The sequence below is a fragment of the Cyrtonyx montezumae genome, unplaced genomic scaffold (genome assembly GCF_038088225.1).
Source record: "Cyrtonyx montezumae isolate F1298 unplaced genomic scaffold, pur_monq_1.0 scaffold_3, whole genome shotgun sequence".
Classification (NCBI taxonomy): domain Eukaryota; kingdom Metazoa; phylum Chordata; class Aves; order Galliformes; family Odontophoridae; genus Cyrtonyx; species Cyrtonyx montezumae.
In genome coordinates, this window is record NW_027072034.1 from 141,911,228 (window position 1) to 141,925,784 (window position 14,557).

Genomic DNA, 14,557 nt, shown 5'->3' on the forward strand with positions numbered 1-14,557 from the left:
GATGGAATTTAATTTACTTTTTTTGTCAGTGGGGGAAGAAGCCTGACAGTTTGTCACGACTATCATGTTATATTTGTAGATGCTATTCTTGTGCAAGCAATAGATGGAATTGCCAGTGGGACTGGAAGAACCATATCTGTGAAGAGTCTTCTTCAGCACAGGATGTGATCAAACAAAATATGGTAATGTTTAAAAATAAAATTAGTGGGTTTTTATTAGAAAATTTCAGTATATTATTTGCTTTTTTCTCTCATATCCATTGTCTGAATTAGGGATCCTTAAAGTGAGTCTAAAGTTAACTCCAGAAGTGTAAGATTTTTTTTAGTGACAGTGTGGGGGTGGGAATTTAAGGGTGTGATTGAGGAGGGGCAGTGTGACTGAATAATTCCTGAAAGGATATTTTTGTTCCTTTTACTTTGCTTCAATGGGAGGAACGAGATTTCAAGGCTGGGAAAGATAATCACCCACGGCTTTGACATATGCTGTAGTCATTTTTAGCATGTCTAATTTGAAAGGGTGTAATCAAATCTGTCACTGTATTTTAAGCACAAAGTTATTTAGAACAATCATCCCATTGTCCGAAGGCCATTGGAGCTTGTTGCAATAAGACTTCTGTTTTGAATAATGTATAAAATGTTTATCTCCCCAGGAAGAAGAATGCCCACAGTTTCTAAACCCTAACCCATCAATAATACCTATGGAGTACCAAACAACAGTGCATTTTGAGGGAAGACATCTAGCTTATTATCAGGTAAGTGGATTAATTCAAAGCTAGCTGTCATTTGGATTCCACTTTAACTCCAGCCACACCCACTCATTAGACATTAGTTTCTGCTTTCCTGGGTGATCTTGCTCATAATTCTTGTTAAAGAAGGATAAGAGCTACACATTAAATTTGATATAACGTTGGTTATAGTCTCTAAATGTGGAGTCATCACAAAGACAGAATCATAACGGAGCAAAATATCATAACTAGTAGATGAATTTTATTTTAAAGAATGCAAAATGGACCTTCTGATATACCTTGAGAATTATTTCTCAACTAATGAAAGGAGAGGAGTTTTAGGAAGTCTGATTTTTTTTCATATCGCTTTCTAATTAAATTCTTGCTTTTTGGTATTCTAAAATAATGCTATTTGGTGTGCTTAATTCTCTCTTCACTTTTCCAACAAGGAAAAAAAAATACTAACTCAGAAATTATATGATTTTTAGTTTGGAGGAAGGATTAACATCTTTTGTTATTATTTTTTAACCATCAAACCAAAAGAGCAGGTATTTTCCCAGCTGTAGCAGACTTCTCTTTCTTTTCTTAGAGACTTCCCGAAAGTCAATCGCAAAGCTAAGCAGCTAGTTTGACTCTGAGGTTTTATTTGTTTTATCACCTGGGTATTCAGAACACAAAGAATTTAGTGTTTGTCTGATAAAAGCGAAGCTTAAAAACAACTTCCTTAGGTGATAGCTTCAGTATTGCTCTTAGTTTCTGCTGCTCATTTCTGTGTTTTCTCTGTTTAAATACAATTAATGGTAGATGTGCTGGATTGTGTCAGTTACTTAAACCACTAACCATCTTTCAACTAAGGAAGACTCATGTTTTTTGTGTTTTTTTCTTTTATTATCTTGCCAAATTTGAGTACTGAATAGCTTACAAAATCCTTCCATCACCTCTGCTATGCCTGCCAAGGGAAGGAAAAAGGTAAACAGGACAGGAGTATAACAGCAACACAAGAAGTGTGGTCAGAGAAAGATAGAAGGCAAACCATAAATGCTCCAACCATATCAAAACCAAGTTTGCCCAAGATGCTATGCAGTCATATGTTCATAAGTATATATTTTTTTGCTCAAAGATATTAAAATAAATGTAAAGGAAAAGAAAGGTGAATTGTATCTGTTTTCTGTGATGTCTGGGACTGGTCACTGGTGGGATATCTGACCGGGTGAACCAGTCTGAGCTGACTCAGGCTGTGTGCGAGAAGTGGGACACAACGCTTTGCTGCAGCATTTAAATTAAAAAAAAGAAACACACTGTAGAAAATTCTGTTTCTATTGTTAAGCTCTGTGAGAAGCTGACAAACTAGTTTCTGTACAAGAGGAAAAGCTTTGTCTGATCCCATGACTTAAGTGGAAAAGTCCATTCTCTCTTAACAACCAATTCAGGGCAGATGCATAATCTAGATGTGCCAAATTTTCCTTGGAGGATGAGGACTCTCATCCTCCAAGGAAGAGAAACAGCAGAAGGAACATTCTGCTCTAATCTCATTCACCTTGTTTATCATTCTGTGAATAAACACCTCAATCTTTCTGAACTACTGCAAGAAGAGAAAAGAGAAAAAAAGTCCTCCTCCCTTTTTCAGTGGTATCAATTACATTTAAGGAAGCCAATCACACAGTGGATTTGAATGCTTTGTCACAGTGTAGCAAAGTTTGACAGTCTGCCCGCAGAGCTGACCAGCATGCATTTATTTAACTGGGATCCAGAAAGGCTTGTGTAGAATTCAAGTCTCTGTAAGTTAGATGAATGTGTAGGCTCTAGTTTGGAGAGACACTAGAGAAAAATGCATGTGAGTGATGTCAGAATAGTTTTTCTTAAGTGAGAGACTAGTGAAAACATCTTCTCTGTCATGGGAGTAGCCCTGTCTATCCCAGTACAGAGGTGCATTTTTACAGCAGAATTGTAATGCCTTCAGTGGCAGAACTTGAACAGGAACACACAGTGCTTTACATCTGTATGCACAGATCTCTAAGAACATGTGAAAATATACCAGTAAATGAAGCAGTTGTAAGCATGAAGGCACTCATTCCTATGCGGCCATACTAGCTGAAGCAATAAGTTTGATTCCTGAAAGTTATTTTGAGTAATGGCATAACCTACACTCAAGATGGGGTAACATACTCACGGAAGACAGAGTGGCTCAGGAGAAACTTATGGACAGATCTCTTAAAGAGGTTGGCCCTCGGCCCAAGTGTAAATTAGAATGTGGCGTCTCACATACATAGAATAATTTTGTCATAGGATGTCCTGGGCATTACAGTGTGGTTGGAGGTGGCAGTCACACAGCCGTGAGCACATGTAAGGACTTCATTGATTAGGACATCAATATATATCCATTTTTCATAATTTATTTGCCTACATTGTTGCTTAGAAAAAGGTGATCAGCTGAAATAAATGTTCTGTTTTTACTTTGAATTACTAGCTCTATTATCTTAGTTTAATCTCTGCTCGGTTTAAACGAGCATGCAAAGCCTACCTAATAATGAGTAAGGAAACATTTTTTCTCTGAAAGAGTGGTCAGGCACTGGAATGGCCTGCCTAGGGAGGTGGTTGAGGCACCATCCCTAGCGCTGTTCAAGAAGCGTTTAGATGAGGTGCTAAGGGATTTGATTTAGTAGTTTAGTGGGTAGGGATGGTGATAGGAGGATGGTTGGACTAGATGATCTTGTAGGTCCTTTCCAACCTAATGTACCTATGAACCTATTGCACTACCCAGCATCATTCATCTAAACATCTCCATAAATGCAGATTTGTGGTTAAGATCAGGGTAGAAGAATAAGACCACAATTTTCATATAGTCTTCTTAACTTGTAAACACTTATATTACAATGAATAAATCTCCTTGTGAGAGCCTAAAAGATGAGAAGCTGTTGACTATTTTTCTGACCCTCCTTTCTCTAAAAGAATCTCAGTCAAAAGCAGAAGTAAATCCAAGCTGTCCTTTTTCCCTTGGGAAAAGCCACATTCAAAGCAAGCGGCTGAGAAAGGCACTGAAGGAAAGTTTAACACTGAGCAGTTGTATTGCATGCAACTTCTAAGAGACATTCTCCATCTGAGTCCTTGGAAGATTGGCATGGTAGGAAAGACGGATGTACCAACATCAAGATAACCTTATTTGCCCTCCAAAGATTTTAGTTATAAGTAACTTCCCATTTGGATTTGCCTTTGTCACGAGTGTTTGATGTATAAATAACTTTTTGGTGTTTTCTACAGTCTCTCTTCTACACCCAGCCTGCTGAGTAGAGCTCTGGGCCTTTTGCTGTAGAGTCCAGCATGACAGCCCAATTTCAGTTTTCTCCAGGTGCCCTCCTCTCCCAGTACAGCTTGTTAAACATGCAGAAAAGCTTCACACAGCAAAGCAGCAGGATTTGACCACTTTTAATAATGTATGATAGAAATGTAAAATAGGGTAAGGGAGGCATTATTCTTCAAAAAAGGGATTTGTAAGGTGCTTTAACATTTGAGGATGTGAAACCAGATGGGCTCTAAAAATTGCAGAGAAGATCTTTATGAGGTCAGCAGCTTGTTTTCTGTATGCAGGTTCTGAGAAGGAAGAAGTAGAAGGTCTGTATCCCCCTGTACATAAACCTCTGGAAGTCTGGAGCCAGGGCCCTTTGTTTAGCTGAGCACATGCTTCTCCTCAGTCCCAAACCTTGGTGGGTCCTTGTCTTCACTGCCCAACCTGTCACAGTAAAGGAGCAATAAAGAGGGGCTTCCACTGCAGTAGTTAGATAAAACCTGATCTGTGAGGTGCCAGTGATGCCAGCATTAAAGACATATCTATTATCCTCATTCCCATGGTTTTGATGACAGCAGTAGCAGATTTTCTGACCCTTGCAGCAGGAAAGAGAGATCAAGTTACTGAGTATTTTTTTGAAGTACTGTGAGATTCAAGTGACCGAAAGCAGGGCCTAAAAAGCATTAGAGATGGAGGTGGTCTTGTATTCCTGTGGTCTCTGTTGGTTTTCACCAAGAACACTGTCTGCGAACATCCTTGCCATCTATTTCTTTCTCTGGTTCTGCTGGCAAAGCTGTACAGGCAGCTGATGGAAGACTGACACAGCATAGGAACAGTGCCATGGTTTGCTTTTTGGTAGACTCAGTCCTTTGTTCAAGAACAGTGATGCTGAGAGTTATGCCAGTGGTGTTCCTGTGCTGCAGCCTTGGGGTAGAAATCAATGGCTTTTTTGAGATATGGGGTGAATAAAGGGGAAGAAAGCTTGTAGGAGGAAAGAATACCCTTATACTGGTGCTATCATCAAAGTCTGTCTCACAAAACACAGCTGGAGTCTTGGTGAAGCAGGAAAAACAAAGCCAGCAAGGTCTGAGGGATGTTCATTCCCATTTTCCACCTAATTCATGCATTCCTGCTCTTTCTGTAATCCCACAGAGAAAACCTTAAAGGGCAGAACTCAAGCAGCTCCACTAATGACACATCTGATGTGTGAAGCCATCCAGCTTTCACATGTCTTGGCTTTTCCTTCACACTCTCTGAAACCCAGTGCTAGATATGTTGTTGCTCCATGCTTGCACCTTAAAGGAATGCTGGAGGGTGCAACAAGGCACCAGATTGCACTGGCTGGACTTTTCGCTAGCTTGGTTTTCAGGTGACAACTTGAAGTAGTTAGCTTTCTCCATTTGATTTTATTACTTCTAGTGCTGGACAGTATATTGCCTGGTGGTATGTTATTGCACTTGGTGATGATGTAAAAATTGAAAGCCGAACTTCTCTCTTCCACAGGATGAAAAATTTGTGGTTGGAAACAGCCAATTTGAATTTGAAGCTCCTGTTGAGGTAGCAGATGAAGGCAAATTTTCATTCATGAGTAAAGAGGTAAATGCAGAATTATGGTTTGCCTACCAAATATATGCTGTTTCCATAGTCCTGTTTCAGTATACATGTGTATCTTGAAGTATACTGTACTGGTTTCCTTCATCTCTGGTGGAGATTCTCTTTTGCTAGTAGCAGTCAAAGGCAGGAGCATTGGCTCAGAGATCCCTGGGTCTCCCCTTAAAGTCTCAGATGGTTTTGCTACATTTCTGAATTGGATGGGTTCATTGTACTGTCCCTGGAGCAATCTGGGGCCATTAGTCTTTTGTTCTCCGCTTTTAATGCAATCTGGTGAAATCATTGAGATAAAAGATGAGAATTTCAGAGCTCTCCTGCTCCACACACCAATTAGTTATCTTTCCCATAGCACAGTTTTTACATCTGTAAAAATGGGAATAGTAACAGTACGCCGTTGTTTGGCTTACTTACTGTCCATGCATCTTTCACTCTGGTTTATTTTACAGAGGAAGAAAATGGTATTCAAAAAAAGTCTACAGAGTTCAAAGCTAAACTCACAAATATGATGCTGACTTTAACCTAATCAGCTTGCTAAGAGAGTGGTTTTGAGAACTAATTAACATTTATGCAGCATTTGAGTCGAGCACAAATAATTTCCTTTATGAAGTCATTATATTTCCTTTGCTGTTTTTCTTTCCCACCTGTTGTTATTGCTGCTGTCTTTCAGCCTCAGCAGAAGCCCATGTCTTGGAGCATGTGAACCATGTGCCTTGGCTATAATGAGGGGGCTGCACTGCAAAAGATGCAAGAGGTTTCCTCTCTGTGTGGTGCAAGCCTGCCGTGGCCACAGAAATAATGGGACCAGATGGTGTGGGAAGGGAGAACTCAGCAGGGTCCACAGCTATATTTACTGACACTGAACAGTGCCCTAGCTGCTTGGATACTTAAAACCAAACGTAAATTAAATTAATGAAAAGTAGACATTCAGATATCGCTCTCCCTTGGTACTTGAAAATTCTGATTGTGAAGGATTAGGTTCATTAAAACATTTTTCTAGAAATATATTGGGCCAAGGTGAAAAAAAGACCATATGGTTTCAGATAGCTTCTAAAACCTTCACAGCTCTGAGTATTAAGCATCACAGAAGGTATGCAATTTGCCTTGCAAAATTAATATATCCATAATATCATCTTTTTCAGTTCTCCTATAGTGCAAATGAAACCCTAAAACTTAACTTATCCATAAGAACAGACAAGGTTAAGATTGACAGCAAACTAATGGGTAAGTACAAAATACGGGGTTAAGGGATGGTTAATTACAGTAAACAGGAATCTATTTATAGTTTTGGAGATGTGGATAAGATTGTTACCTTTCCAGCTATTATTGGTTTGAGTGAAATAATCAAATCTGACAGATCAAAAGTTATTAATAATGAACTCATGAATTAAATATCAGTGCTTTGTGTATTAAAGGCCATTTAAAAGATGTTCCCAGCATTCTCATGCTTGAAGTTGCTCTGAAAGACAACATAAGCAAAACTTCACACTTAAGGCATTCTTCAGTGTTTTGTTTTTTAAATGTCCATTTTTCTCCCCCAGTCTCCAAAAGCTGCAATGAATTTGCTCCCTATGTTAAATGAAGTGTGGTTTTCCTTACCAACAATTGTCTGGACTTCACCTGAAGTCTGTACTTGCAGCTGTCTCAGTTCCTGAGCAGCAGACTCGGCAGCCTTTGTCTGCTGGCAGTTACCAAGACACATAAACACTGTGAGCTTCCATCTCATTACTTTATTCATTTACTCCTATGACAACAACAACAAAAAAGGTGTACTTAGTATATAGCACAGACAAAGACTTGGCCTTTGATATAAATTGCTTATTATTTTATTTTTACTTCTTTTAACCTACAGCAGTTATGTCTGTGGGTTTAGTCTGGAGCTGAAGTGAGAATGCTCCATGAAAATCAGTGCAACGGTATCTGGGAACTGGGACCTGCCTGGCATGTCTTTGGACCAATGTTTTAAGGCATGATCTTTGAAAAACAGTGAGGCAACACTCTTACTACTTCTGTGAGGAGTCAACATCGGGAAAACTAATACTACCTCCAAGTAGTTTTCCCTACAGATTAAATCTGAAGACCATATTTTTCCATCAGAACAATACTTAAATTGATCCCCTGTCACATTGGCAGCACAGAAGTATGTTTTCAGAATTTCCCTGTGGCTTTGTGTGCAGTGATGAAAGCACTTAAAAGAGGACCTGGGACGCACATTATGGGGAGGTCATACTGCAGTCTCGCAGCATCCTCATTTCCATTCTAAAGGCTGTGGTGTTTAAAATTGCAGAATTTTGACTGAATGTTCCCAACATCTTTTTCCCAGTCCGGGAAAAAAGGAAAACAAAACCATAGAATAGAGGTAGTAGCTAAACTGTTAAAGAAAGGTTATAATTCAAATCATAACATAGAATCCTTGCAAGAGTGGAATTGAAAAATTACCAACAAATGTCTCATCTCTTTTTATTATAAAATATTTTTATATCCAAATTCTCTCTTGCTTTAAAATTTCCTTGTCAGATGAAATCTAGAGCATAGTATTTTTTATGCATCTTGAAAATAATTGACTTTGAATACGTGATTGCTGCTGAGAAGCACCTCTGAACCTGTCAGTCAAAGAGCCTTCCTTTGTATGACTCTTAGCAAATACTGAGTTATGACAGTGCTTTTACATCTTGTGCCATCAGGGGTGCTGAACGGTACGAAATCCAATATAGCTCTTTTATCCTTTGTCCTTTTTATCAATGATTTCACAGCTGGCATCTCAAGGTGATGGATAAGAGTCTGAATCTAATGAGTGGCTTGCTGCTGGTACATTTAATGAGCTGATCAGTGAACAAGAAGGAGTGTTTAATGCTTTAAGGCCATAGCTTTCTTGGATGCATTTATGCAATGGGATGTGAGGGATGTCAAGACGTTGCAGTGCTAACGTTGTTTACAGGGGGATGGGACAAAAATCTCTCTCCAGCCAAAGCACAACAAAGTGATGCTGTAGGCGTCCTGCCCTGCTCTGCCAGGTGGCCGTGCAGTGGTGTGGGCGGGTAAAGCAGGGTTTAGGAAACCATAGGGAGGAAGGAAACATTTGTTTAACAATATTACCTGCTCAGGTTCCTATGCAGTAGGAGGTCTGCATTAAGGAAGCAAGCTGGCCATGAGGAAACTCTTCCTTGCTGCTGACCGTGCTGTTTCTGTCAGTAGTACATAGTCAACATAGTAGAGCTGTCAGTCTGGTGCTTTTCCTCATCACTACCTTCACATCCAGCATACAGAGTGAAGAGTTAACACTAACCATTGAAAATTCTTTCCTGGCTTGGATTTGTTAACTCAGTGATTCCACACTGTGCAGTCAACATATGAAGCAAATGTTGCTGCTCCTACTTTGCGCTCATCCCTTCCTTGTAAATTCAAGAGAAGAGCTGAACCAAATGCATGATTTTTTCCCATCAGTTCATTGTTACTGATGTCAGAGTTTGCGTACACCTTCAAGGATGTCTTGTCTGAGTGCATCCTGAAAGAGCTGCTTGACTTCAAGTGAATATGCTGATTAGATGTAAGAAGGGTTAAAAGCAGCCTTTAGTGTTGCATTAACTCTTTACTGTAATGGAAATGGTAAAAATGTGCTATTCTAATAAAGACTGTAGCTGTGAGACTGAACACAGGTCTGTTTTTTTTTTTTAAATATGCAGCATCTAGAAAAAAAACTGCCCTTATGAGATTGTATCTCTCAGTACAAATGGCACAGAGACTACAGTGATATTTTAGATATCTGAAATAATTGTTCAGACCTAGCAGGGGGAATAAGGGCGCTGCTGGAAAATAATGGAAAACCAGACTTCTCATTTTACTTTTTCATTTCAGCAGGAGTCTGACATGGCAGCCTCTTGGAATTAGATGTTAAAAGCTGCTGCTGATATCTGGGAGGGTGTCAGCAGGGTAGGTTTGCTGGTGTCCTTTTGGAGTCCCTCTCCTCCGAGAGCAACAGCCTTCTTGAAATGGACATTTCTGAGGGCTTTTACCACATGCAATCTTCAAGGAATTGTCCCAGTCTCTCTCGCCCACTGGTCTCCTCTGTGTATGTCAGTTTGCTTACTGCATCTTTAAGGGTGCACCTCCTTGGGGAAAAAAAAACAATGTCACTAAGGGTACTGTTTCTTGAGACTTAATGAGCTTAAACGGCTAATGGCCACTGGAAAGGGGAGATGTTGATTCTCTGTCATGTACTCCCCACTCCCATCTGTGCACACATTTAACACTTGAAAGAGCACACGAGGAAACCTGGATAGTTTTCTGCTCCTCTGCTAGGTTAAGCTGATTTACAAAAGGACTCAACAGGTGCCAGAGCCTTCGTGACAGAGGGTGAGGTTGCATGGACAGAAAAATAGGGCAGCCAATGGGAAGGGATAAGCAGGGATGAAATAAGCAGGGATGAAGGGAAAGCATAAAAGGAAGGATCAGGAAGTTCCTCTCTTTGTGATAACCAGCTCACCTGCCTGGGGAAGCACAGCGCTCATGTGCTGAATAATCTGTGCCACATGCATGCTTTCCCCAGAGAAATATGTGGCATCTCTTCAGTCTGTTTCTTCTGGACTAGCTCTCAAGTGCATCTCCAAATGTTTTTGGTTTTTTTGCAAAGCCAGGCTTTCCTTATGGTGCTGAACCACTAGCTATGCTTTAAATCTTTACATCCATTCGGAAAAACTGATTTTGTTCAGTGACTGTGCATCATACTAGAGATTGATGGGTGCTAAAATAAGTTTAGTATCAGGGACAGCTGGTGCTTGGTTCACCAGTACGTGACTGTCAGATCTGATCTCCTGGTTCAGAAGAACTGGGATTAAACCCCATTGCAGAAGGAATAAGGCATGCGTCAGAGTAGCAAATCCAGGCAAAGAGAGACTGAAGCAAAACAATAGAGAAGAAGGGAGATGTAACTAGAAAAAAGAATAACATTTCATTAAGTGTAGACCTTATATTTCATCGAGGTTTTCATTATGGTTTTGGAAAGCCCTGAATGTCCTGGAAACAGCTAACAAAGGCAGATATCTTCTTATAAATAAATACACAACTGACAGGGTCCTACACCAGCTGTCCCAATGACACCATGGGAGTCTGTGGCCTTCAATCTCTGGCTGCTGGTGCTCCAGCAGGACCTACTTTTGGAACCAGTCTTTGAGCTGCCTTATAGCCGGGTTCACTGAGGATGCTCAAGGAAAAGACATTGTGCTTAAGTGTTTTGACAGAGCCCAAGTAACAAAACTGTGTTCAGGTCTTCTTGATCATATGTTTTTACTCTGCACATGGGTAGTTGTGAGGATTTTCTGTTCAGCAGTAAATAAGGTTTTCATCCAGCAGCATTCTGGGGTGAAGTGCACAATGTGCACCTTCTTCACAGGACTGAACTGAGCAATGGGGGGCTTTGTACATAGGATTTTTTTTTTTAGGGTAATGTCTAAGTACATTTACCATCCCTATTTCAGTGACCCTATACAATTGCTCCTATGGACGAAGCGATTGCAGCTTGTGTCTTGCGGCCCATGAAGACTACAAGTGTGTCTGGTGTGAAGAGGATGGCAAGCCAAACAAGTGTGTGTATGAGAAGCTGTGTCGTGCTCCTCCCACCAGCACATGTCCTCATCCAGAAATCACTCGCGTAAGATTGCATTTTTTCCTCCTCACCAGTGCGTTGTTTTTCATCAGAAAGCATCCAAGCAAACTCTTACTGAAACCTGATGCAACCTGAGGCTATAGAAGTTGAATGTGAGAAGCCAGAAAGGCCAAATGTGCAACCTTTAGTGAGCTGTGGGTCTGTGGTGTGAGCATACCCCAGGGTGAAGGAAGAGCTTTGTTCCACCTGGTGAACCAGCAGACAAAGCAAGAAGCAATGAACTCTCCTTTACTTCCAGCAGTTGCTTTTTCAGCCACAAGCCAAATCCTGTTTTTCTGGGCATTGTTGCCTAGAAAGCATTCTAGGTACTTCAACTGAGTGCATCTAAATTACTGTGACAGTGGCATCAGTATATTGAAATCCACACACACCATTTGATACGAACGTACCCCAGCCATCACCAAATGCTGTAGTGATATGGCAGATGCTGAGTCATAATAGGGATATTTCATGTAGTTTAAATCTGAAACCCATACCTTGCAGTGGCAGAGGCATAGTGAATCTCCCAGGAGTATACAGCCGGGGGTGCAGTGCAGGTACAGGCAGAATAGTGGCACAATGGATGAAACTGGCTGTGATGCTTCATTTGAGAAGGAATGGCAGGTAAACATTTGAAGTCTACCAAGTGAAGGCAGGTATCTTAAAATCTTGACAGAAAGCATGGAGAAGAATACTTGTATAGTAATGGTGTCCTGATAAAGAAAATGAAGAAAAATAGAATTATACTGTTTATATGTGATCACAGGGTAAATAATAAGTACTAATAATATTGGGATATATCAGTTTTTCAAAGCTTTTGTTAGGTTCAAGTTTGAACAAAATATCTGGAAACAGCTACAGACACTGCCAAGTTCTTTTTCAGCTACTTTATTTACATATTGAATGCAAAGAGATGGTCATGGACAAAGGATCCAGTCTTAGTAATATGAAATATTGGAAACAGGAACAGGTGTTTGTGGGGCATGTCTGGACAGCAGTCAGCAGCAGCCACATGCCTGTGTGTTACTTATTTCTTTATTTACTTTTCCTCGTGTAAACACAGATTGAGCCAAAAACTGGACCGCTGGACGGTGGAATTCTTTTGACCATAATGGGATCTAATTTGGGAATAAAAGCAGAAGATGTAAAAAATATAACGGTGGCAGACAAGGAATGTATTTTCAAGGAGGAATTCTACTCTGTTTCCACAAGGTAATCACTGTATATTTTGCACAACATTTTAGACCAAAAAAAAAGTTAGAAATGAACTGCTGTGCATCTTCACAAAAAAGGCATTACTGTGATTATTAGAAATTCCCAACAAAAGAAAGAACTGGTACAGTATAAGTACAGTGTTTCATACCAACATGTCAAAGTTTTTATTTAAAACTGTTACAGATTCTAGTACAGCAACAAATTTATGACAGCATGTTACCCTCCTGCTTCTGATTCATTGACTATTTTTTATTTGTTTGGAAAGCTTTCATAAACTATTACTGCAGATGTCTCAAAACTATTTATGAGCATTTAAATTAAAGGCATGATAGGTGTGCATCCAGTTATTAAAACTGTTGGGAAGTCTCAACTACAGAGCAGCCAATGGGAAAGTCAGCAAAGAAAGAGGAAGCTTAATTCTTTTTATAACAGTACAGCTACAGAGGTTCTCTCCCGGGGGCAGGGAGGGAGCCTTGAGGTTTGGGTTAACTTTAGGTGACTCAATTTCATCACAGAGCCAACAAGTCTATGGATGCTGAGTTGCCTAAGCAGGTTAGTAGATGCTTTGTAGGTTATCTGTCACACTCCTAAGCAGTGCCAAAAAGAACAAGGTGACTTAATTCTTCTGGGTATCCAGATGCTTACCACAGGTTATATCAAGCACCTAATTTCAAGATGGAAATACCCTTTTGATAGTAGCTGATTGAAATCTTAGCATAAGGGTTTAGTAGTAATATGTAGGTCATTCCAAAGTAATACCTCCTATTTATTTCCATGGAAACTACAACAGATACAAAAAGCACAATACCAGTATTTGATGGAGATTATTCTCAGCTAAAAAACACTATTTTTCAACAGTCACCACCATTATCTGTGCATTTTCACCAGCAGCAAACAAAAGCTTGCATGCTGCACTCATAAAAGTCTGCAGCAGTGGAGCTGAACCGCTGTCACTGTGACCACTGATGAAATGCACCACTTAGCACCTCACTGTGCTCATATCCACTGTTTGGTCTACATAAACATTCAGCAAGCAACAATTAATGTCACTGGATGCCATTTTTTCTACATGGAGGAATTCAGTGCCACACCTTTGCTTCATACACACGTCCATGTCAGATGCCATTTTGTCACATGGCACCGACCTGCAATGGAATATTGGTAGGAAGGTTCAGCCTCTGTCGTGCCACCAACATCCGCCTCTGATGTCAGGAATCAACATATTAAAACAGGAGGCATTACTTTTGGAGCAGTCTTCATATTAGTAATGGCATTTTAAGAAATGTGATTTTTTTTTCATTTAATTTCAATATGTAAAACTGCAATTGAAACTTTGGCTTTAAATGCAAGCACAATAACTTTTTGGTATTTCTGTGGCATGTTTTGAAAGAGATATTGAAAATGACTAAGAGATTTCAATATATATATATATTAGCTTTTGAAAAAGCTTTGGCTTTAGTCAGTTTGTGGACCAGGCATTTAGCAGCTTCCCAGGCCCCAAGGCCCTAAGAATATCTATAAAGCTCTGTATCTCCTTCTGCTTCCCAAATCCGTTACCATCGCTCCCATTTACACACACATCACTATCCACAAAATTCTCAAAACTCCCTTTCAGCCATCATTCCCCATTCCCTATTTCCAGTGTTTGCAAAAGCTGCATTGAATCCCAATGTAGCCTTATAAGAATTTCCACAGCCTCTTGGCTTTCTGTAAAGCTTTTTGGTATTTTTAAAAATGTGGAAAGGAGCCAAAACTGAGATGACTGGTTCCTTGTATCGTAGCAACATTACTGGTTTCTTAAGCTCTGCCAGTGTGGTAATGGGCGAGAACAAATGCAACTTGCATAATGTAATTTACCAACAAATTAGGAGGTTTTGAAGGATGTTCTCCATTAGGGGAGCCTTGAAAAAGAAGCTATTCAAAATGTTTAAATGGATATCTATAATTTTGCATCTTTATCTTCCTCCATTCTTTTGTTTAATTATTACTTTACTTACTATTAATTAAAAAAAGAAAGAAAAAAAGAAGCACCAAGTCTTGCTTCCTCATCCTTCCTGCAGCAAAAAGTTATTAATTTTTTGGAGCT

General features: G+C 39.8%; 1 protein-coding gene across 2 annotated transcripts in view; it reads left to right on the top strand.

Moving 5' to 3' along the window:
• Window positions 1–14,557, top strand: part of PLXNB2 (plexin B2) — a 174,132-nt gene that overhangs the window by 110,437 nt on the left and 49,138 nt on the right. For both annotated transcript variants that reach the window (XM_065743529.1, XM_065743530.1), the window contains 6 exons: window positions 80–182; window positions 650–751; window positions 5,511–5,603; window positions 6,758–6,839; window positions 11,090–11,262; window positions 12,320–12,468. In XM_065743529.1, coding sequence (XP_065599601.1) covers window positions 80–182; window positions 650–751; window positions 5,511–5,603; window positions 6,758–6,839; window positions 11,090–11,262; window positions 12,320–12,468 — 702 coding nt within the window. The remainder of the gene's footprint in view (window positions 1–79; window positions 183–649; window positions 752–5,510; window positions 5,604–6,757; window positions 6,840–11,089; window positions 11,263–12,319; window positions 12,469–14,557) is intronic.